At 50.7% G+C, this 22,646-nt stretch overlaps 1 protein-coding gene across 4 annotated transcripts in view; it reads left to right on the top strand.

The window, feature by feature from the left end:
• The window catches only part of OTOF (otoferlin), a 149,710-nt gene that overhangs the window by 114,918 nt on the left and 12,146 nt on the right, over window positions 1-22,646 (top strand). For 2 of the 4 annotated variants that reach the window (XM_072926214.1, XM_072926215.1), the window contains 12 exons: window positions 1,018-1,179; window positions 4,588-4,750; window positions 9,704-9,774; window positions 10,467-10,496; window positions 12,777-12,929; window positions 14,223-14,289; window positions 16,241-16,371; window positions 17,180-17,314; window positions 17,429-17,566; window positions 18,803-18,930; window positions 19,638-19,808; window positions 20,354-20,514. In XM_072926214.1, the coding sequence (XP_072782315.1) occupies window positions 1,018-1,179; window positions 4,588-4,750; window positions 9,704-9,774; window positions 10,467-10,496; window positions 12,777-12,929; window positions 14,223-14,289; window positions 16,241-16,371; window positions 17,180-17,314; window positions 17,429-17,566; window positions 18,803-18,930; window positions 19,638-19,808; window positions 20,354-20,514 (1,510 nt within the window). Of the gene's footprint in view, window positions 1-1,017; window positions 1,180-4,587; window positions 4,751-9,643; window positions 9,775-10,466; window positions 10,497-12,776; window positions 12,930-14,222; window positions 14,290-16,240; window positions 16,372-17,179; window positions 17,315-17,428; window positions 17,567-18,802; window positions 18,931-19,637; window positions 19,809-20,353; window positions 20,515-22,646 lie in introns of all 4 variants that reach the window. The other 2 variants (XM_072926216.1, XM_072926213.1) reach the window with 1 other exon arrangement.

Here is a 22,646-nt window from a genome sequence, read left to right as displayed (position 1 = left end):
CCAGGCAACGAGGATGGGATGCCTCTCATGTATCCATGGATATCTAAAGGGGGATTTTGTATCCAAAATAGTGTGGGCAGATCCCAGGCAGTGCCCGTCCCCTGGGCTGGCACTGCTGGGGCACCTCCAGTGCTGGGGCAGCTCTGGGCCCCTCCTGCCAGGAGAGACCTGGAGGGGCTGGAGCGTGTCCAGGGAAGGGAACGGAGCCCCAGGAGGGGCTGGGGGAGCTGGGAAGGGGCTCAGCCTGGAGAAAAGGAGGCTCAGGGGGGACCTTGTGGCTCTGCACAGCTCCTGACAGGAGGGGACAGCCAGGGGGGTCGGGCTCTGGACGTGGCACTCAGTGCTCTGGGCTGGGGACAAGGTGGGGACTGATCACAGGGTGGACTCGATGATCCTGGTGGGCTTTTCCAAATGATTCCGTGGTTCTGTGATGAGTCCTTTGGAGGTTCTGGTGACCAGGCAATGCCCACAAGGACCTTTAGAGCACGTGTCAGGCCCAGGTGAAGGTGTCTCTGCTCAGGTGAAGTGCCACTGACCAGGTCTCCACAGGGATTTTGGCTCCTGGTTTTCCACACATTTGCATCACAATAAATGAGTTGTGCTCCTCACAATTTTAACACAGCTGTGGGGAATGAGGAGGTGGGGGAAATCTCCATTTTGGGGAATTCTGGAGGGTGGCAGTCTGTTATCCCAGGTAGGGACAGGGAAGTTTCCCTTGTGACACTGATCCCGTTGGGACAAAGCAATGGCAGTGCTGGATCCAGAGCCACCACAGATGGACAGAGCTGCTCTGTGGATTCCCAGGGCAGGAAAAGACCAGGAAGGGAGAAAGGCAGGAAAATGACATGGGCAGCAGGCAGGAGATGCACCTTGGGCTGCAGGGTGTCAGGAGGAGATACCTCAGGGATCCACCACTGCCCTGTGATGACATGGGCAGTGGGATCCCTCTCCATGGAGAACCAGCTCCCAGGGATCATCCCTCTCACATTCACATCCTTCCTCTTCCTCCTGCCCTAGATCTTGTTCTGGGGGCTCAGGGACCTGAAGAGAGTGAACCTGGCCCAGGTGGACCGGCCCCGTGTGGACATCGAGTGTGCCGGGAAGGGTGTCCAGTCTGCCCTGATCCAGAACTACAAGAAAAACCCCAACTTCAGCACTCTGGTCAAGTGGTTCGAGGTGGTGAGTGTGGCCCAATCCCTCTGATCCCTCAGTTGGAACTTGGAATTTCTGGAACCCACAATGGCTCTGAGCCCTTTACTCCAGTTTTCCCAAAACAATGGAGCACATGGACATCACTCCTTCACCTGAGGGCTCCCAAGCCACATTTTGCTGGAGCAGCTCTGGAATTCTTCCTCCAGCATGACCCCAGTTCTAGTCCCTACTGCCCTTCCCAGAATGATCCCATTCCTAATCCTTACTCCCCAGCATGATCCCATACCCAATCCCCACTGCCCTTCCCAGCATGATCCCATTCCTAATCCCTACTCCCCAACATGATCCCATTCCTAATCCCCACTGCCCTTCCCAGAATGATCCCATTCCTAATCCCTACTCCCCAGTAGGATCCCATACCAAATCCCCACTGCCCTTCCCAGCATGATCCCATTCCCAATCCCCACTGCCCTTCCCAGTGTGATCCCATACCCAATCCCCACTGCCCTTCCCAGAATGATCCCATTCCTAATCCCCACTGCCCTTCCCAGCATGATCCCATTCCTAATCCCTACTCCCCAGTATGATCCCATACCAAATCCCCACTGCCCTTCCCAGTATGATCCCTTTCCTAATCACCACTGCCCTTCCCAGTATGATCCCATTCCCAATCCCTACTCCCCAGCATGATTCCATTCCTAATCCCCACTGCCCTTCCCAGTAAGATCCCATACCCAATCCCCACTGCTCTTCCCAGCATGATCCCATTCCTAATCCCTACTGTTTTTTCCCAGCACGATCCCATTTCCAATCCCCACTACCCTTCCCAGTATGATCTCATTCCTAATCCCCACTGCTCTTCCCAGCATGATCCCTTTCCTAATCCCTACTCCCCATCACGGTCCCATTCCCAATCCCCACTGCCCTTCCCAGCACGATCCCATTCCCAATCCCCACTGCCCTTCCCAGTGTGATCCCATTCCTAATCCCCACTGCCCTTCCCAACATGATCCCATTCCCAATCCCCACTGCCCTTCCCAGCATGATCCCATTCCTAATCCCCACTGCCCTTCCCAGCACGATCCCATTTCCAATCCCCACTACCCTTCCCAGTGTGATCCCATTCCCAATCCCCACTGCCCTTCCCAGTATGATCCCTTTCCTAATCCCCACTGCCCTTCCCAGCATGATCCCATTCCTAATCCCTACTCGCCCAGCATGATCCCATACCCAATCCCCACTGCCCTTCCCAGTATGATCTCCTTCCTAATCCCCACTGCTCTTCCCAGTATGATCCCATTCCTAATCCCTTCTGTTTTTCCCAGCAGGATCCCATTTCCAATCCCCACTACCCTTCCCAGTGTGATCCCATTCCCAATCCCCACTGCTCTTCCCAGTATGATCTCCTTCCTAATCCCCACTGCCCTTCCCAGCACGATCCCATTTCTAATCCCCACTGCCCTTCCCAGCATGATCCCATTCCCAATCCCTACTCCCCAGCATGATCCCATTCCCAATCCCCACTGCCCTTCCCAGCATGATCCCATTCCTAATCTCTACTCCCCCAGCATGATCCCATTCCCAATCCCCACTGCCCTTCCCAGCATGATCCCATTCCTAATCCCCACTGCCCTTCCCAGCATGATCCCATTCCTAATCTCTACTCCCCCAGCATGATCCCATTCCCAATCCCCACTGCCCTTCCCAGCATGATCCCATTCCTAATCCCCACTGCCCTTCCCAGCATGATCCCATTCCTAATCTCTACTCCCCCAGCATGATCCCATTCCCAATCCCCACTGCCCTTCCCAGCATGATCCCATTCCTAATCCCCACTGCCCTTCCCAGCATGATCCCATTCCTAATCCCTACTGTTTTTCCCAGCACGATCCCATTTCCAATCCCCACTACCCTTCCCAGTACGATCTCCTTCCTAATCCCCATTGCCCTTCCCAGCATGATCCCATTTCCAATCCCCACTGCCCTTCCGAGCACAATCCCATTCCCAATCCCCACTGCCCTTCCCAGCATGATCCCATTCCCAATCCCCACTGCCCTTCCCAGCATGATCCCATTCCTAATCCCCACTGCCCTTCCCAGCATGATCCCATTCCTAAAACCTACTTCCCAGTATGATCCCATTCCTAATCCCCACTGCTCTTCCAGCATGATCCCATTCCCAATCCCCACTGCCCTTCCCAGTGTGATCCCATACCCAATCCCCACTGCCCTTCCCAGCATGATCCCATTCCTAATCTCTACTCCCCCAGCATGATCCCATTCCCAATCCCCACTGCCCTTCCCAGCATGATCCCATTCCTAATCCCTACTGTTTTTCCCAGCACAATCCCATTTCCAATCCCCACTGCTCTTCCCAGTATGATCTCCTTCCTAATCCCCACTGCCCTTCCCAGTATGATCCCATTCCTAATCCCTACTCCCCATCACAATCCCATTCCCAATCCCCACTGCCCTTCCCAACATGATCCCATTTCCAATCCCCACTGCCCTTCCCAGCATAATCCCATTCCCAATCCCCACTGCCCTTCCCAGCATGATCCCATTCCCAATCCCCACCGCACTCCCAGCCCTCGATGACCATCCTGCCTGCTGGATCGGTCCGTGTCTCACAAACGGGGTGGGACCCTCCTGGTTGCAGATTTAAGATTTATTATCTGTCTGTATCATATGAGCCAAAAGCAAGAGACACAGAGAAAATACCAACATTTATGCAAATCCAGATCAAAGACAGGATGGCAGCTTATGCAAAGCCTTTTTCTACATATTTTTTGAACCGATAGCATAAAAGGAAAGGTGCAAAGTCATTATACTCTAACCAATAAGAAAAGGACCCACATGGGTTTAACATTAACAAAAATACTTCTATAAACCTCAAAAAATAATTCTTTATTTAAGACTGAAACTTTTTCTAGCTTTGCAAAGCATATATCTAGGACCTTTCACATCTTTTCATTAGTTTTTGTTATTTCTTCTTCTTTATGATAAATGTATTCACTTAGTTCCGAAATTTTTAGCTTCCCATGAGAAGGTTTAGAAATTTCCCAGCCTTTCTTAGCTTTATGTCTACTTTCTGATGTCTTTTTGCACTTTCCAAAGTCTTTTACCCTTTTATATTCCTAAAATTCCCCCTCTCTTTTTTGACTTTAAATAAACTATCTTTGACTTGTCACTTATTTGCTACTTTGTGTTACATAGCTTCACTACTGTATATATATATTTTAGTTTAGGAAAAAATGTTATAAACTTTCTACATAAAGATACTTTTTTTGTTCACTTTAAGCTCTATCACTTCAAGTTAAAGCATTATCAATGCTGTGTAAAATCAGGTTTTGACAAATCTCGACGTTTCTAAGGTCTTAATTTAAAGGCTAAATTTGTGAGTGGGTTTAATTGAATTGCTCCCCTGCTCCCCAGGACCTCCCGGAGAACGAGCTGCTGCACCCGCCCCTGAACATCCGCGTGGTGGACTGCCGCGCCTTCGGGCGCTACACCCTGGTGGGCTCCCACACCGTCAGCTCCCTCCGCAAGTTCATCTACCGCCCGCCCGACAAGAAGGCCCAGCACTGGAACATGGCAGGTACCAGGACACGGGAACCTGCTCTGGGACATCCAGGGCTCGGCTGGAGAGGGGCTGGGGACACAAACCCTGTGAGGAACCGCTGAGGGAGCTGGGGGTGCTCAGCCTGGAGAAAAGGAGACTCAGGGGTGACCTCAGCACTCCCCACAGCTCCTGAAAGGTGGCTGTGCTCAGGTGGGGTTGGGCTCCTTCTCCAGGAGCTGACAGAGCCAGAGGTCACAGCCTCAAGCTGCACCAAATTTAGGCTGGATATTAGGGAAAAGTTCTTTCCAGGAAGGTGATAAAGTTCTGGGATGGCTGCCCGGGGAGGTGGTGGAGTCACCATCGCTGGGTGTGTTTAACAAAGCCTGGATGTGGCACTGGGTGCCAGAGTTGGGGCAGGGTTGGACTCGATGGTCTTGGAGGTCCCTTCCAACCTGGTGATTCTGTGAATTATGGGAATTCTATGAATTCCGTGAATTTCCAGGAACTGGGGAGGTGGTGGAGTCACCATCCCATGATCTGTTTAACAAAGCCTGGATGTGGCACTCACTGGGTGCCAGGGCTGAGTTGAGGGGTTGGGGATGGGATGGACTCGATGGTCTTGGAGGTCTCTTCCAACCTGGTCATTCTGGGAATTTTGGGAACTCCCAGGAACTGGGGAGGTGGTAGAGTCACCATCCCTGGGTGTGTTTAAAACAAGCCTGGATGTGGCACTGGGTGCCAGGGTTGAGTTGAGGTGTTGGGGCAGGGTTGGACTTGATGGTCTTGGAGGTCCCTTCCAACCTGTGATTCTGGGAATTATGGGAATTCTATTAATTCCGTGAATTTCCAGGAACTGGGGAGGTGGTGGAGTCACCATCCCATGATGTGTTTAACAAAGCCTGGATGTGGCACTGGGTGCCAGGGTTGAGTTGAGGGGTTGGGGATGGGATGGATTTGATGGTCTTGGAGGTCTCTTCCAACCTGGTCATTCTGGGAATTTTGGGAACTCCCAGGAACTGGGGAGGTGGTGGTATCACCATCCCTGGGTGTGTTTAACAAAGCCTGGATGTGGCACTGGGTGCCAGGGTTGGGTTGAGGGGTTGGGGATGGGATGGACTTGATGGTCTTGGAGGTCTCTTCCAACCTGGTCATTCTGGGAATTTTGGGAACTCCCAGGAACTGGGGAGGTGGTGGTATCACCATCCCTGGGTGTGTTTAACAAAGCCTGGATGTGGCACTGGGTGCCAGGGTTGAGTTGAGGGGTTGGGGATGGGATGGATTTGATGGTCTTGGAGGTCTCTTCCAACCTGGTCATTATGGGAATTTTGGGAACTCCCAGGAACTGGGGAGGTGGTGGAGTCACCATCCATGGGTGTGTTTATAACAAGCCTGGATGTGGCTCTTGATGCCAGGGTTGAGTTGAGGGGTTGGGGATGGGATGGACTTGATGGTCTTGGAGGTCTCTTCCAACCTGGTCATTCTGGGAATTTTGGGAACTCCCAGGAACTGGGGAGGTGGTGGTATCACCATCCCTGGATGTGTTTAAAACAAGCCTGGATGTGGCCCTGGGTGCCAGGGTTGAGTTGAGGGGTTGGGGATGGGATGGACTCGATGGTCTTGGAGGTCCCTTCCAACCTGGTGATTCTGTGAATTCTGGGAATTTTGGGAACTCCCAGGAACTGGGGAGGTGGTGGTATCACCATCTCTGGGTGTGTTTAAAAAAGCCTGGATGTGGCACTGGGTGCCAGGGTTGAGTAGAAGGGTTGGGGATGGGATGGACTTGATGGTCTTGGAGGTCCCTTCCAACCTGTGATTCTGTGAATTATGGGAATTTTATGAATTCCGTGAATTTCCAGGATTTGGGGAGGTGGTGGAGTCACCATCCCTGAGTGTGTTTAACAAAGCCTGGATGTGGCACTGGGTGCCAGGGTTGAGTTGAGGCGTTGGGGCTGGGTTGGACTCGATGGTCTTTAAAGTCTGTTCCAATCTGGTGATCCTGTGATCCACAGGGAGACGAGGGAGGTGGGATGGGCTCTGAGACCATGAGATGGTTGACCCACCCACAGAACTTCTGGTTTTGGGTCCAGAACTCCAAGAAAAACCCAGCTTCAGCACTTTGGTGGTTCCAAGTGGTGTGAGGAGACCCCTAAAAATTTTTGTAGTCAAAATGAAAAACAAACAGGGCTTTTAGTTTTTTTGATCTTCAAATTATTGTCTATTTTTCCTCTTACTAAAAATTCTATGTGCTATTTACATCTAAGACTTAGCATATAAAAAACCCACTAAAAGTTACAATACACACAAATTTAAAGTATTTTAAAACTATTTATTTAATTAATTCTTAAAATGCACTTTTTTCCCTACCTTTCTACCAATAACTAATTATTTATTTATCTACAGAACATCTACATTGTGATTATTTCTAACCAATCTTTTTATACTCCCAACACCATAAAAAATAGAATAAATGGAAAACAAAAAAGAGATCAAACACCCAAAATCCTTCATCTTATCTCCCACCCACCTCCATACTAAAACCCCAAAACTCTATATATTTCACCCTATAATAAACTATTTTACACACCTATAAATCCCCACTATCTATTTTCTACACTCATAGATTCCAATTCATCCCAAAGTTTTGGAAACGTTCTCCATAAACAAAAATTAAAAACATAAGCATAAACAAAGATTAAAAGTGTTCTCCTAAAAATCAAAACTTCTCAAAAAAAAAAAAAAAAAAAACAAAAAAAACAAAACAAACAAAAAAAACCAAAAAAAAAAAAAAAAGAAAAACCACCCATCCCAGCAGCCAAGGGCTTTGGAGCCTTGGGAATTGTTGCCCTGATTTTTAAAAGTGTTAAGTTTTCTTTTATAGCTATTTTGAAATTTTAAAGTTCTCATAAAATTTTGTTAGCCTTCTGATAATGTTTCTATATTTCTACTGGAGTTCTCACTCACTGTTCACATAAACAATGATTGTTTTGCATTCTTCTTTGTGGGAGGAGAGATTTAATGGATTTTGGTTTGACCAGTGTGGTTGGAGAAGTGGCAATTCCATCCTCCAGTCCACAATCACCTTTGGAATTCTATAAATAGCAGATGTTCAAATTAAACTTTCTCTTTTTTCTCTTCTGAGCTTACCAAGCTTCTCTGTACTCATTTCATGTCCAATAGCAACAGGGAATTATTCCTGTCCTCCCAGTTTTGGGGCTGGAGGCTCCTGGCCTGAATCCTGTAGGATCTCAGCTGAGCTCTCAATTACTGGCCTGAATCTTGTAGGATCTCATCTGAACTCCTAATTTATGGCCTGAATCCTGTAGGATCTCCCTTGAAACCTCAGTTTCCGGCCTGAATCCTGTAGGATCTCAACTGAAATCTCAGTTTCCAGCCTGAATCCTGTAGGATCTCCCTTGAAATCTGTTTCCAGCCTGAATCCTGTAGGATCTCACTTGAACTTTCAGTTTCTTGCCTCATTCCTGTAGGATCTCACTTGAAATCTCAGTTCCCTGCCTGAATCCTGTAGGATCTCACTTGAACTCTCAGTTCCCTGCCTGAATCCTGTAGGATCTCACTTGAACTCTCAATTTCTGCCCTGAATCCTGTAGGATCTCCCTTGAAACCTCAGTTTCCAGCCTGAATCCTGTAGGATCTCACTTGAACTCTCAATTTCTGCCCTGAATTCTCAGTTCCCGGCCTGAATCCTGTAGGCTCTCACCTGAACTCTCAATTTCTGCCCTGAATCCTTTAGGATCTCACCTTATCTCTCAGCTCCCGGCCTGAATCCTGTAGGATCTCACCTGAACTCTCAGTTCCCTGCCTGAATCCTGTAGGATCTCACCTGAACTCTCAATTTCTGCCCTGAATCCTGTAGGATCTCACTTGAACTCTCAGTTCCCTGCATGAATCCTGTAGGATCTCACCTGAACTCTCAGTTCCCTGCCTGAATCCTGTAGGATCTCACCTTAACTCTCAGCTCCTGGCCTGAATCCTGTAGGATCTCACTTGAAATCTGTTTCCAGCCTGAATCCTGTAGGATCTCCCTTGAAATCTCAGTTCCCTGCATGAATCCTGTAGGATCTCCCTTGAAATCTCAATTTCTGACCTGAATCCTGTAGGATCTCCCTTGAAATCTGTTTCCAGCCTGAATCCTGTAGGATCTCACCTGAAATCCCAGTTTCTGGCCTGAATCCTGTAGGATCGCACCTGAACTCTCAATTTCTGCCCTGAATCCTGTAGGATCTCAGCTGAGCTCTCAGTTCCATGCCTGAATCCTGTAGGATCTCCCTTGAAATCTCAGTTCCCTGCCTGAATCCTTTAGGATCTCACTTGAAATCTCAATTTCTGGCCTGAATCCTGTAGGATCTCCCTTGAAATCTCGGTTCCCTGCATGAACCCTGTAGGATCTCACCTGAACTCTCAGTTCCATGCCTGAGTCCTGTAGGATCTCCCTTGAAATCTTGGTTCCCAGCATGAATCCTGTAGGATCTCACCTGAACTCTCAGTTCCCAGCATGAATCCTGTAGGATCTCATCTGAACTCTCAGTTCCCTGCCTGAATCCTGTAGGATCTCACCTGAACTATCAATTTCTGACCTGAATCCTGTAGGATCACACCTGAACTCTCAGTTCCCAGCATGAATTTCTGGCCTGAATCCAACTCTCAATTTCTGACCTGAATCCTGTAGGATCTCACCTGAACTCTCAGTTCCCTGCCTGAATCCTGTAGGATCTCCCTTGAAATCTCAGCTTCTGGCCTGAATCCTGTAGGATCTCCCTTGAAATCTTGGTTCCCTGCATGAACCCTGTAGGATCTCACCTGAACTCTCAGTTTCTTGCCTTATTCCTGTAGGATCTCGCCTGAACTGTCGGTTTCTCCTCTCCACTGTCCCTCTCCCTTGTTCTTTCTCCTTTTCTGTCCTCTGTCCAGCCAAACACCTCAACGGCTACCTGGCCATGACCAGCAGGGCCCATCGCTCTCGCCCCACAGGGGAGATCGTGGTCAACATGGAACCTGAAGTCCCCATCAAGAAGATGGACACGATGGTGAAGCTGGAAGCTGTGAGTATCCGTGTGGCAGCACCTCTTTCCTCAGGGAATTGCTGATTTCTGAGGGATTTCAGCCTGAATTGGGTAGGCAGCGTGTCCCAGGGGTGTCACACTTAACCTGCCCATGCCCGTTTTTGTGTCCAGAATGGGAATTTCAGCTCCTTCACCCACCCTGAGGGAAAAACAGATTCCTGCCAGGATGCTCCGAGGGATGGAGCCCCTCTGCTCTGGAGCCAGGCTGGGAGAGCTGAGGGTGCTCACCTGGAGAGGAGAAGGATCCAGGGAGAGCTCAGAGCCCCTGGCAGGGCCTGGAGGGGCTCCAGGAGAGCTGCAGAGGGACTGGGGACAAGGGACAGAGGGACAGGACACAGGGAATGGCTCCCAGTGCCAGAGGGCAGGATGGATGGGAGATTTGGAATTAGGAATTGTGCCCTGTGATGGTGGGAAGGAGCTGGGCTGGAATTCTCAGAGCAGCTGTAGCAGTCCCTGGATCCCTGGCAGTGCCCAAGGCCAGGTTGGGTGGGACTGGGAACTACCTGGGACAGTGGAAGTTGTCCCTGCCATGGCAGGGGGTGGGATGAGATGGGCTTTAAGGTCCCTCTCAGTCAAATTGCCCTGGGACTGATGACTGGCACTCAGCTGAGGGTGTGTCCTTAACCTGCTCTCCTCTCCCTGTTCCCTTCCATTCCATCCCGGCGCGGCAGAATTCCGATGCAGTGGTGAAGGTGGATGTGGTAAGTGATGGATCTTCTCTGCATCCCTGCTCCCAACTCTCTGCTCCCTCTCCAGCCCTTCCGTGCCACTTCTGATGGTCCAGGCACCCTCCCCAACCTGAGTCAGGTGTGGACATCACCCCTCTGTCCCATGACAGCAGCGCTGTCCCCTCAAGGGATGTGGCAGTGGCCTCGTTCCTGCAGTTTGGGGAGCTCTTTTGGGCCAGGAATTCTGATCCCAGTTGTCCCAGGACTTCTGATCCCATCTGTCCCAGGACTTCTAATCCCATCTGTCCCGGAACTTCTGATCCCGGTTGTCCCAGAATTTCTGATTCCAGCTGTCCCAGGACTTCTGATGCCAGCTGTCCCAGAACTTCTGATCCCAGCTATCCCAAGAATTCTGACCCCAGCTGTTCCAGAATTTCTGATCCCATCTGTCCCAGAACTTCTGATCCCATCTGTCCCAGAACTTCTGATCCCAGCTGTCCCAGAACTTCTGATCTCAGCTGTCCTAGGAATTCTGATCCCAGATTTCCCAGAACTTCTGATCCCAGCTGTCCCAGAACTTCTGATCCCATCTGTCCCAGAACTTCTGATCCCAGCTGTCCCAGGACTTCTGATCCCATCTGTCCCAGAATTTCTGATCCCATCTGTCCCAGAATTTCTGATCCCATCTTTCTCAGAACTTCTGATCCCATCTGTCCCAGAAGTTCTGATCCCATCTGTCCCAGGAGTTCTGATCCCAGCTGTCCCAGAATTTCTGATCCCAGATGTCCCAGAATTTCTGATCCCATCTGTCCCAGGAATTCTGACCCCAACTGTCCCAGAACTTCTGATTCCACCTGTCCCAGGAGTTCTGATCCCAGCTATCCCAGGACTTCTGATTTAGCTGTCCCAGAAATTCTGATCCCAGCTGTCCCAGGACTTCTGATCCCATCTGTCCCAGAACTTCTGATCCCATCTGTCCCAGGAATTCTGATCCCATCTGTCCCACAACTTCTGATCCCAGCTGTCCCAGGACTTCTGATCCCAGCTGTCCCAGCAGTTCTGATCCCAGCTGCCCCAGAATTTCTGATCCCATCTGTCCCAGGACTTCTGATCCCAGATGTCCCAGAATTTCTGATCCCATCTGTCCCAGAACTTCTGATCCCAGATGTCCCAGGACTTCTGACCCCAGCTGTCCCAGAAGTTCTGATCCCAGCTGTCCCAGAACTTCTGATCCCAGCTATCCCAGAATTTCTGATCCCAGATGTCCCAGAATTTCTGATCCCATCTGTCCCAGGAATTCTGACCCCAACTGTCCCAGAACTCCTGATCCCAGCTGTCCCAGAATTTCTGATCACATCTGTCCCACAACTTCTGATCCCAGCTATCCCAGAACTTCTGATCCCATCTGTCCCAGAACTTCTGATCCCAGCTGTCCCAGGACTTCTGATCCCAGCTGTCCCAGGAATTCTGATCCCATCTGTCCCAGAACTTCTGATCCCAGCTGTCCCAGAACCTCTGATTCTAGCTATCCCAGAACTTCTGATTCTAGCTGTCCCAGAATTTCTGATCCCATCTGTCCCAGAATTTCTGATCCCATCTGTCCCAGAACTTCTGATCCCAGCTATCCCAGGAATTCTGACCCCAGCTGTCCCAGAACTTCTGATCCCAGCTGTCCCAGAATTTCTGATCCCATCTATCCCAGAACTTCTGATCCCATCTGTCCCAGGAATTCTGATCCTAGCTATCCCAGGAATTCTGATCCCAGCTGTCCCAGAACTTCTGATCCCAGCTGTCCCCTGTGGGAGAGATTTGGGAGTTCCCACCACAACCAGGTACCAGCTGGGAGAGGTTCCCTTGCTCCACCAAGGGGACCCAAGGTGCTTTGCTGGGCACAGTTTGACTCTTGCCATGGAAGATTCCAGAAATGTAGCCTGGGCAATGCACAGATAAATAGGATGATGGAAATGAGGAGGTGTTGTGGTACTGCCACATCTCTGGAATTGTCCAAGGCCAGGCCAGATGGGGCTTGGAACAACCTGGAATGGTGGAAGGTGTCAGGATTGGAATTGGATGAGCTCTGTGGTCCCTTCCCACCCAAAGCATTCCGTGGTTCTGGCCCTTTCTCCAACACCTTGGTCATCCTTGGGTGTTCTGTGCCTCAGTGTCTGTGGCTGTAAAAGGGAGAAAGTTCTCGAGGCCCCCAAGACTTGGGGGGTTCTCCCTTTCCAGGTGCTTCACCTCTGTACTTCCAGAAATGATTCCCTCTCCCCTGATCCCTCCCCTTCCCTGTCTGTGCTCCCCTTCTCCCTTCAGACCGAGGAAGAGAAGGAGAAAAAGAAGAAGAAGAAGAAAGGAGGAGGAGGAGGAGGAGGAGGAGGTGGGGAGGAAGTGGAGGAGGAGGAGCCGGACGAGAGCATGTTGGACTGGTGGTCCAAGTACTTCGCTTCCATTGAGACGATGAAGGAGGTGGGTGGATACACTGAGGGGTATCCAGGGGAGGTGGTTCCATTCCTGAGAGGTCTCCCCTAATTCCAGCTCCTTCCAAAACCTCGAGGCTTGTGTGGAAACCCCCTGCCTTTCCAAGGATCCCCCTGATGGGGATGTTCAGGGGTGCAGACCCAAATCTGACTCCAACATGGCTTTCGAGCTGAACGTATTTTATATTCTATCATTATATAACTTACATATTAATTATTCAACTTACATTGTTGTATTGTATACATTGAATTTCTTATGATCTTTCTCAAGCCCCTGCCCACAGTTTCTCATGATTTTTCTTATGATTAAATAATAATTATATTTAATTACTAAACAATCATCGCATCTAACAATTATGTCATTTATCATGAACTGGTTACACAGGTGCAGTTGAAGCAAGCACAAGGCCTGTACTTTCCCAGAGTATTTTCCCAGAGCCTACTAACCTTAATTTTTCCTTCTAACTCCCCAAATCCCTATGATTTTAAAACCCTTTTACTATCAGGGAGACCCCTAAAAAGTTCTGTGCCAGTATTGAGAGACCAACAGGACTTTTGGTTTTTTTGGTCTTCAGGTTGTTGTTTATTTTTCTCTTACCAAAAGTTCAGCACGCTGTCTACATCTCAGACTTAGCATACAAAGAGAAAGGCACCAAAAGTCACAAAACGCACAGGTTCAAGGTCTTTTAAAGCTATTTTGTCCAATTAACTCGTAGAACATATTTTATTTCTACCTTTCTACCAATAGTTAATTATTTGTCTCTTCATGCAACATCTGCATTGTTCTTCCTAACCAATCTGGAGCAGATGAAGAACAAGGAGAACAGACAACGTCCAAAATCCTTCATCTTAAAAACCCAAAGTAAAAAACCATAGTAAAAACCCAAAACTCCAAGTTTTTCACCCTGTGATGAACTACACCACTATCTATTTCACACACTCATAGATTCCAATAATCCAAAAATTTTGGAAGCTTTCTCCACGGACGAAGATTAAAACCAGTGCTCTCCTGGGGATCAGGACCTCTCAGGACAGGCAGAGATAAATTCCCTGTGCCCTGGGTTCCAACAGTTATGGAATCCCAATATTTTTCAGGCTGGAAAAGTCCTTGGAGACCATCGAGTCCAACCACTGCTAAGGCCACCACTGACCATGTCCCCAAGTGCCTTCATGTGGCTTCAAATCCCCCTAGGGATGGGAACTCCACCACTGTCTTTCCTCTGGGCAGCTTTTCCAGGAAAAGACTGTTCCTAACATCCAGTGGCTTCCCTTTCTCCCCCAGCAACTCCGGCAGCAGGAAGCGGCCGCGGCAGAAGCGGAGGAGAAGGAGGAGATGGAGATTGGAGAGGGTAAGGCTGGGAGTGAGAGAGGGAACACAGCAGGGAAAGGTGGGACCAAGATTCCTCTTGATGTTTGGACATTCCTTTGGGAATCTGCCGTGGCTCTCCGGCCAAACCAGACACTCCCAGCGAGTCGTGTTTTCCCAAAAAGAGTCGCTTTTTGTAGGTTTTTGCAGGGTTTTTCCCTCCATGTTGAACACTTTGTCTGCTGTCCTAATGCAGGCAGTGAGGACAAATACACAATTTAGGGCAAGTTCTCCCACCTAACTTATCAATTTATATAATTTTATATATTATATATATCATTCTCCACTTATTATAATTTTATAAAATTATGAGATTAATTATACCCTAAATGGGTTTTTCTGTGAAGGAAGTCGGGTCTGTAGGTCAGGTGTGCTTCTGACCTTGCCTAAATTTGGGGGGAGACTGATTTTGTCCCAAAAATGATGCCGGCCAAGAATCCTGGGAGTGGTTGGTCAAGGGTGACTTTGTCCATCTGGCCATGCCACCAGCAGGGCTGGGAAGGGTATCCCTGAGGAATTCCACCCTTGTCCTCCGTGTGCTCCATGTCCCCACAACAGGGGGTTGTTGTTGTGCCCAGGTGATGCAAAACCCTTCCGCTGAGTAAAACTCTGAGCCTGGTTTATTTTGGAAGATCAATCTTTGTATCCTGGGATAAATCAGGTCTTGTCTTGCTGAGCTTGGAGACAGCTCTGAGCAGGTTCTTCTGGGCTTCCACTGGTGTCCTCTGGGGTTTTCCTTCTTTCTCTTTAGAATGATCCATTTCCCTTGGCTCTCCCACTCCTTCCCCCTTTCCTCATCCATGTTTTTCCATCTGTCTCTCCCTGTCACTGGAGAGTGTCCAGCCCTCATAGAAGCTGAAAGAGGCACCAAGGGACAGGGACTGCAGAGTGAGGAGGAGTTTCCTTTGAATCCACCTTTTCCAGCAGCCTTTTCCCAGCTCTCTGTGGCTGGTGGTTGCTCCAAATGAGGCTCTGGTGACCTGTGGTTGCAGCCAGTCCCAGACAATCCGAGGGCAGAAGTGTCAGGCACTGTCCCCCGCTGTGTTCCCAGGCTGGGGTTCCACTCCCCAGGCTCCATAAAGCAGGAGAAGTCTCTGGCAGGAGGAAGAAAATTCACAGAATTCACAGAATGACCAGGTTGGAAGAGATCTTCAAAATCATCGAGTCCAACCCTGGCACCCAGTGCCACATCCAGGCTTTGTTAAACACATCCAGGGATGGGGACTCCACCACCTCCCTGGGCAGCCATTCCAGAACTTTATCACCTTTCTGGAAAGAACTTTTCCCTAATATCCAGCCTAAATTTCCCAGGAGCTGTGGGGAGTGCTGAGGTCACCCCTGAGTCTCCTTTTCTCCAAGCTGAGCACCCCCAGCTCCCTCAGGGGTTCCTCACAGGGTTTGTGTTCCCAGCCCCTCTCCAGCCTCGTTGCCTCCTCTGGACACATCCCAACGTCCTTCCCAAACTGAGGGGCCAGAGCTGGGCACAGCCCTCGAGGTGTGCCCTCACCAGTGCCCAGGACAGAATGACCTCCCTGCTCCTGCTGGCCACACCGTTCCTCCTGTGGGCAGGATCAGGTTTTCTCACTGCTGTTAGAGTGCTCTGTCCATGTTTTGTAGTCCTCCAAGTGATTCCTGCTCAGGTCAGCCCTGGAATTCCCTGCACAGAGATCTCCGGGCTTCTGGAGATGCTGCGATCCAGAGCCAAGGAAAGACAGGACACAGCTGGGATGGGATGGGACCTGCAGGCAGTGGCAGCTGGCAGCTTTCATGCTCCTCTTTTGGAGGACCTTGTCCAAGCCCTGCCAGGTCTCCCCCACCTCTTAGCACCCTCATTTCCCTTCCCTCCATCCTCCCTCCCTCCTTTCCCTGTCCTCCCTCTGCGCTGCTTCCCCTGGACTCGGAGTGATCCAAACTTGGTGACTCTCCCATGAAAGGCTCCAAGGCCCAGGTGAAGAACAAGGACAAGGACAAGTCCAAAGCACCCAAAGATGACAAGAAAAAGAAGCAGCAGCCTGTCCCTGAGCTCCCAGAGAAGAAGAACAAGCAGAAGATCGATGAACTCAAGGTACGGGAGGGGATGCTTCCAAGGAAGTTCCAAATCGTGGGGATGATGTGCCTTGGGACATCTCTCCTTGGGATTTATCTTGGGATGAGACTTCCCAGCTTCTCTCTATGGCTGGAAGGAGTCCGAGGTCATTAGAAAAGGGGTTGTCCTGGGATCGGCTCATCCCTGGGGCAGCTTGGAGGTGTCCCAGCTCCAAGGGGGAATTTATGGCTGGTGTAACCAGGATTCAGGACAGGGGTGGGCTCTGGTTCAGTGATCCCAAGGATTTCTCAGGATTCACGTTGCCTGTGGTTCTGGGGTTCAAATGGGGTTTAGACCCAGATCTTGCACAGAGGGGGAATAGTGGCCCCACCCATTGCTCCAAGATTCCCTTTTCCCAACCCAATAATGCTGGAGGATCCTTCTCCTTCCTAGAAAAATTAACCACTGGGAGCTGAGCTGTCCACGTTCACAGAATCCCAGGATCACTGAGGCTGGAAAATCCCTCCCAGCCCATCCAGTCCAACCTGTGCCCAATCCCCACTTTGTCCCCAGCCCAGGGCACTGAGTGCCACATCCAGGTTTTCCTTGGACACCTCCAGGGATGGGCACTCCAACCCTCCCTGGGCAGCCCCTGCCAAGCCTGAGCACCATTTCCACGAGGAAATTATTCCCGATATCCAATCTGAACATTCCTGGCACATCTCGAGGCCGTTTCCTCTTATGCTGTCCCTTGTTCCTTCTGAGCTGATTGAGTACTCACCACATCTTTTTCTCACCTTTCTTTTGATCCCAAATTCCCTCCTTTTAAATTTTTTTTTCATCTCAGGTCTTCAACAAAGAGCTGGAAACAGAGTTTGACAACTTTGAGGATTGGCTGCACACCTTCAACCTTCTCCGGGGGAAGATTGGGGACAACGATGACAACGCCACGGAGGAGGAGCGGATAGTGGGGAGGTTCAAAGTGAGTGGTTAGGAATGCCGCTGGGATTTTGGGGAGGGTGTTTTGGGATGGATTTGTCTCCCCGGAGGCTCTGGGCAGCAGGACTCAGTCAGGCCATGCCCTCCCTCACACCAGGGTTCCATGTGCGTCTACAAAGTGCCGCTCCCCGATGACATCAGCAAGGAGGCAGGATATGACCCCACCTTCGGGATGTTCCAGGGGATCCCCAGCAACGACCCCATCAACGTGCTGGTCCGAGTCTACATAGTGCGGGTGAGTGGGAATTTGGGATGTGGCAGGCGGGATCTGGACCTCCCTAACAGTGTTCTGAGGGATGGAGAACTGTCCCATCCCTTCTCAGGGATGGAGAACCATCCCATCCCTCCTCAGGGATGGAGAACTGTCCCATCCCTCCTCAGGGATGGAGAACTGTCCCATCCCTCCTCAGGGATGGAGAACCGGCCCATCCCTTCTCAGGGATGGAGAACGGTCCCATCCTTTCTCAGGGATGGAGAACTGTCCCATCCCTTCTCAGGGATGGAGAACCATCTCATCCCTTCTCAGGGATGGAGAACCATCCCATCCCTTGTCAGGGATGGAGAACCGGCCCATCCTTTCTCAGGGATGGAGAATCATCCCATCCCTTCTCACGGATGGAGAACCGTCCCATCCCTCCTCAGGGATGGAGAACAGGCCCATCCTTTCTCAGGGATGGAGAACCAGCCCATCCCTTCTCATGGATGGAGAACCGTCCCATCCCTCCTCAGGGATGGAGGACCGGCCCATCCCTTCTCAGGGATGGAGAACTGTCCCATCCCTCCTCACGGATGGAGAACCGGCCCATCCCTTCTCAGGGATGGAGAACTGTCCCATCCCTCCTCACGGATGGAGAACCGGCCCATCCCTTCTCAGGGATGGAGAACCGGCCCATCCCTTCTCAGGGATGGAGAACTGGCCCATCCCTTCTCAGGGATGGAGAACTGTCCCATCCCTTCTCAGGGATGGAGAACCGGCCCATCCCTCCTCAGGGATGGAGAACCGGCCCATCTCTCCTCAGGGATGGAGAACCGGCCCATCCTTTCTCAGGGATGGAGAACCGTCCCATCCCTCCTCAGGGATGGAGAACCGGCCCATCCCTCCTCAGGGATGGAGAACCGGCCCATCCCTCCTCAGGGATGGAGAACAAGCCCATCCTTTCTGAGGGATGGAGAACCATCCCATCCCTTCTCAGGGATGGAGAACCGGCCCATACCTCCTCAGGGATGGAGAACCATCTCATCCCTTCTCAAGGATGGAGAACTGGCCCATCCCTTTTCATGGATGGAGAACCGGCCCATCCCTCCTCAGGGATGGAGAACCGGCCCATCCCTCCTTAGGAATGGACAACTGTCCCATCCCTTCTCAGGGATGGAGAACCGTCCCATCCCTTCTCAAGGATGGAGAACCGGCCCATCCCTGAGTCCTTGGCTGCTGTGGACAGCGCTGACCCATCCCATCTATTCCCTGCAGGCCACGGACCTCCACCCAGCCGACATCAACGGGAAAGCCGATCCCTACATCGCCATCAAGCTGGGCAAGACGGACATCAAGGACAAGGAGAACTACATCTCCAAGCAGCTAAACCCTGTTTTTGGGAAGTAAGTCTGTGCCCAGAACTGCCGAGCTGAGCCTGAGCTTGCCAACCCTCAGACCTGCAGCTGAGGTGTCCCAGGGCTGGTCCTTGAGCTGGAATGGTGGGATTTATCCCACATTATGGGATCCTTCCAGGATGTCCTCTTTGGCCAGCGTTTGGTCAATGTAGCACTGTGTGTTTAAGAGATGAACCTGAAATTTATCTGATCAAGGTGAAACACCCGCTTAAGAATAATTCGACCTAAATTTGAGTGAGAATAAGACACAAACTCAGCTTTAGGGGTGTTGGGACATCCAGATCAAGGATTTTCCCTCTTGTCAAGTGCTGGTGGTTGAGTTAAACCCCACCTCAGATGTCCTGCAGCGATGGTTGCAGACTTGTTATGGTTTGATATTGGCGCGATGATTCTTATGAAAATGTTCTTTTTTTAACTGAATGCTGTGAGATGTGCTCAGGAACAGAGTAGCGCAGGCCTGAGCTTAAAAATAGGGGAGGAAACTTTATTATTTTATAACTACAACAAAAAGAATACACAGAATTTAGGATGAAGACTTTTTAAAACATTATTATTATTATTATTTAATTTTTACTAAAACACAGTGAGACACAACTTTGGGTTTTTGATTAAGTTATAGTCCATCCATGGACTGGATCTGTCCTGAGTGGCAGCCAGACCCTGCAGCAGCTTTTCTCTGCTTCCCCCAATCCCAGATCCTTCGACATCGAGGCCACCTTCCCCATGGAGTCCATGCTGACTGTGGCCGTGTACGACTGGGACTTGGTGGGCACTGACGACCTGATCGGGGAGACCAAGATCGACCTGGAGAATCGCTTCTACAGCAAGCACCGGGCGACCTGCGGCGTGTCCCAGAACTACTCCATGTACGGAAAAACCTGTCCCACCTCCCACCTGGACCCTCCTCTGTGTCACCTCCCACCCAGAGCTCCCACAGGAATCTCCCCCCATCGCTGCCTGCTGATCCTGGAATTATTTGTTTTGGGAAAAACCTCACGCCGTCCAATCCCACCAGAGGCAGGGATGAATGGAGGAGTTTGTGCTGTCCCTGGTTTTGTCATCAGCATTAGGGAGTGGTGGAATGGGTCATCAGGAGCCCGGGGCCGAGGGGAGGGACTGGTGGGACTGGGAAGAGTGGTAAGGTCAGCGATGAAATAGGAGCAGAGCAAACGGGGTGATGCCAAGCATCAGGAATCAAGTGGGATGCACTGGGAATTCCAGTGGGTGAATGGTGTTTGAAAAGAGCACAGAGGGTTCAAATCTGAGCTGAAATTTTACCTTTGCTGCCTCAAATTCTTTCCCTGGGAATTCTGGGTGCTTCATGGTGCAGTGGGGTTTTTTTTCTGGCTAAAAGGGAAAAATTTCCTTTGTCCTCGCTATGTTTTTTGGTTGATCTTGCTCTCCTTCCCAGACATGGGTACAACACCTGGCGTGACCCCATGAAGCCTTCCCAAATCCTGTCCAAGCTGTGCAAAGAGGGAAAAGTGGATGGGCCACACTTCGGGCCAGGGGGAAGAGTGAAAGTCGCCAACAGGGTCTTCACCGGCCCCACGGAGATCGAGGATGAAAATGGTATGGCCCTGTGGGATCATCCCATGGGATGGAGGTGCTGGAGCAGAGCGGGGGTCTGGGGGAGTCTCCTCATCATCCAGGGTTGGAATCTCAGAAGTTTGAATCGTGGAGTGGTTTGAAATGGACCTTTGAAGGCCATCCAGTCCATCCCCCCGAGACTGGTGTGGTGGGTCCATCACCCAGCCCCGCAGTCACCATCCCAGTATGGACCAGTCCTACTGTAATTCCTCCTGGAATCACTCAGGACATCCATGGACACCTGAAGCTGCCTCTGGAAATGCCCTCTGAGCAGTGCATGTCCAAAGAGCCATGGAGACACCTCAAGGCTTTTCCACTCAGGAGATTGTTATCCATGGGAATGCATTCCCAAACAATGGGAGATGAAGGTTGTGTCCCAACGCGCTCAGGTGTGCCCAAGAAAGAGGGAGACAGGCCCGGAGGGGTGAGGAAAAGAAGGAAAATGTGGTCAGCAGACATGGGACTGGTTCAGACAGGGAAAACTGAACAGGGGTCTGAACCTTCGACAGGGTTTGGAGAGACATAAGAAGAGTTAGGAAGTGCCGGCTGAGGGAAAAAGTGTTCCCAAGGGACAGAGAGGATGAGGCAGTTCTGCACCTTGGGACTGTTCTTCAACCCTTGGGAACACTTTGTCCCAAAGGATGGAGAGGATGAGGCAGTTCTGCACCTCAGAACAGTTCTGCACCTTGGGACAGTTCTGCAACCCTTGGGAACACTTTGTCCCAAGGGATGGAGAGGATGAGGCAGTTCTGCACCTCAGGACAGTTCTGCACCTTGGGACAGTTCTGCAACCCTTGGACAAAGTGTTCCCACAAAGGATGGAGGGGATGAGACAGTTCTGCATCCCTTGAGACAGTCCTTCAACCCTTGGGACAAAGTGTTCCCAAGGGATGGAGAGGATGAGGCAGTTCTGTACCTCAGGACAGTTCTGCATCCCTTGGGACAGTTCTTCAACCCTTGGGACAAAGTGTTCCCAAGGGATGGAGAGGATGAGGCAGTTCTGCACCTTGGGACAGTTCTGCAACCCTTGGACAAAGTGTTCCCAAGGGATGGAGAGGATGAGGCCGTTCTGCACCTCAGGACAGTTCTGCAACCCTTGAGACAGTTCTGCAACCCTTGGGACAAAGTGTTCCCACAAAAGATGGAGATGATGAGGCAGTTCTGCACTTCAGGACAGTACTACATCCCTTGAGACAGTTCTTCAACCCTTGGGACAAAGTGTTCCCACAAAGGATGGAGGGGATGAGGCAGTTCTGCACCTCAGGACAGTTCTGCATCCCTTGAGACAGTTCTGCAACCCTTGGGACGAAGTGTTCCCACAAAGGATGGAGATGATAAAGCAGTTCTGCACCTTGGGACAGTTCTCCAACCCTTGGGACAAAGTGTTCCCAAGGGATGGAGAGGATGAGGCAGTTCTGCACCTCAGGACAGTTCTGCAACCCTTGGGACAGTTCTTCAACACTTGGGACAAAGTGTTCCCACAAAGGATGGAGGGGATGAGGCAGTTCTGCACCTTGGGGCAGTTCTACACCTTGGGAAAAAGTGTTCCCAAGGGATGGAGAGGATGAGACAGTTCTGCACATTGGGACAGTTCTTCAACCCTTGGGACAAAGTGTTCCCACAAAGGATGGAGGGGATGAGGCAGTTCTGCACCTTGGGACTGTTCTTCAACCCTTGGGAACACTTTGTCCCAAAGGATGGAGGAGATGAGGCAGTTCTGCACCTCAGGACAGTTCTGCAACCCTTGGACAAAGTGTTCCCACAAAGGATGGAGATGATAAAGCAGTTCTGCACCTCAGGACAGTTCTACACCTTGGGACAAAGTGTTCCCAAGGGATGGAGAGGATGAGGCAGTTCTGCACCTCAGGACAGTTCTGCACCTTGGGACAGTTCTGCAACCCTTGGGACAAAGTGTTCCCAAAAAGGATGGAGGGGATGAGGCAGTTCTGCACCTTGGGACAGTTCTTCAACCCTTGGGAACACTTTGTCCCAAAGGATGGAGGAGACGAGGCAGTTCTGCACCTCAGGACAGTTCTGCACCTTGGGACAGTTCTGCATCCCTTGAGACAGTTCTTCAACCCTTGGGACAAAGTTTTCCCACAAAGGATGGAGAT

Source organism: Taeniopygia guttata, chromosome 3 (genome assembly GCF_048771995.1).
Source record: "Taeniopygia guttata chromosome 3, bTaeGut7.mat, whole genome shotgun sequence".
NCBI lineage: Eukaryota > Metazoa > Chordata > Aves > Passeriformes > Estrildidae > Taeniopygia > Taeniopygia guttata.
This window is presented reverse-complemented; position numbering and strand designations above follow the sequence as displayed.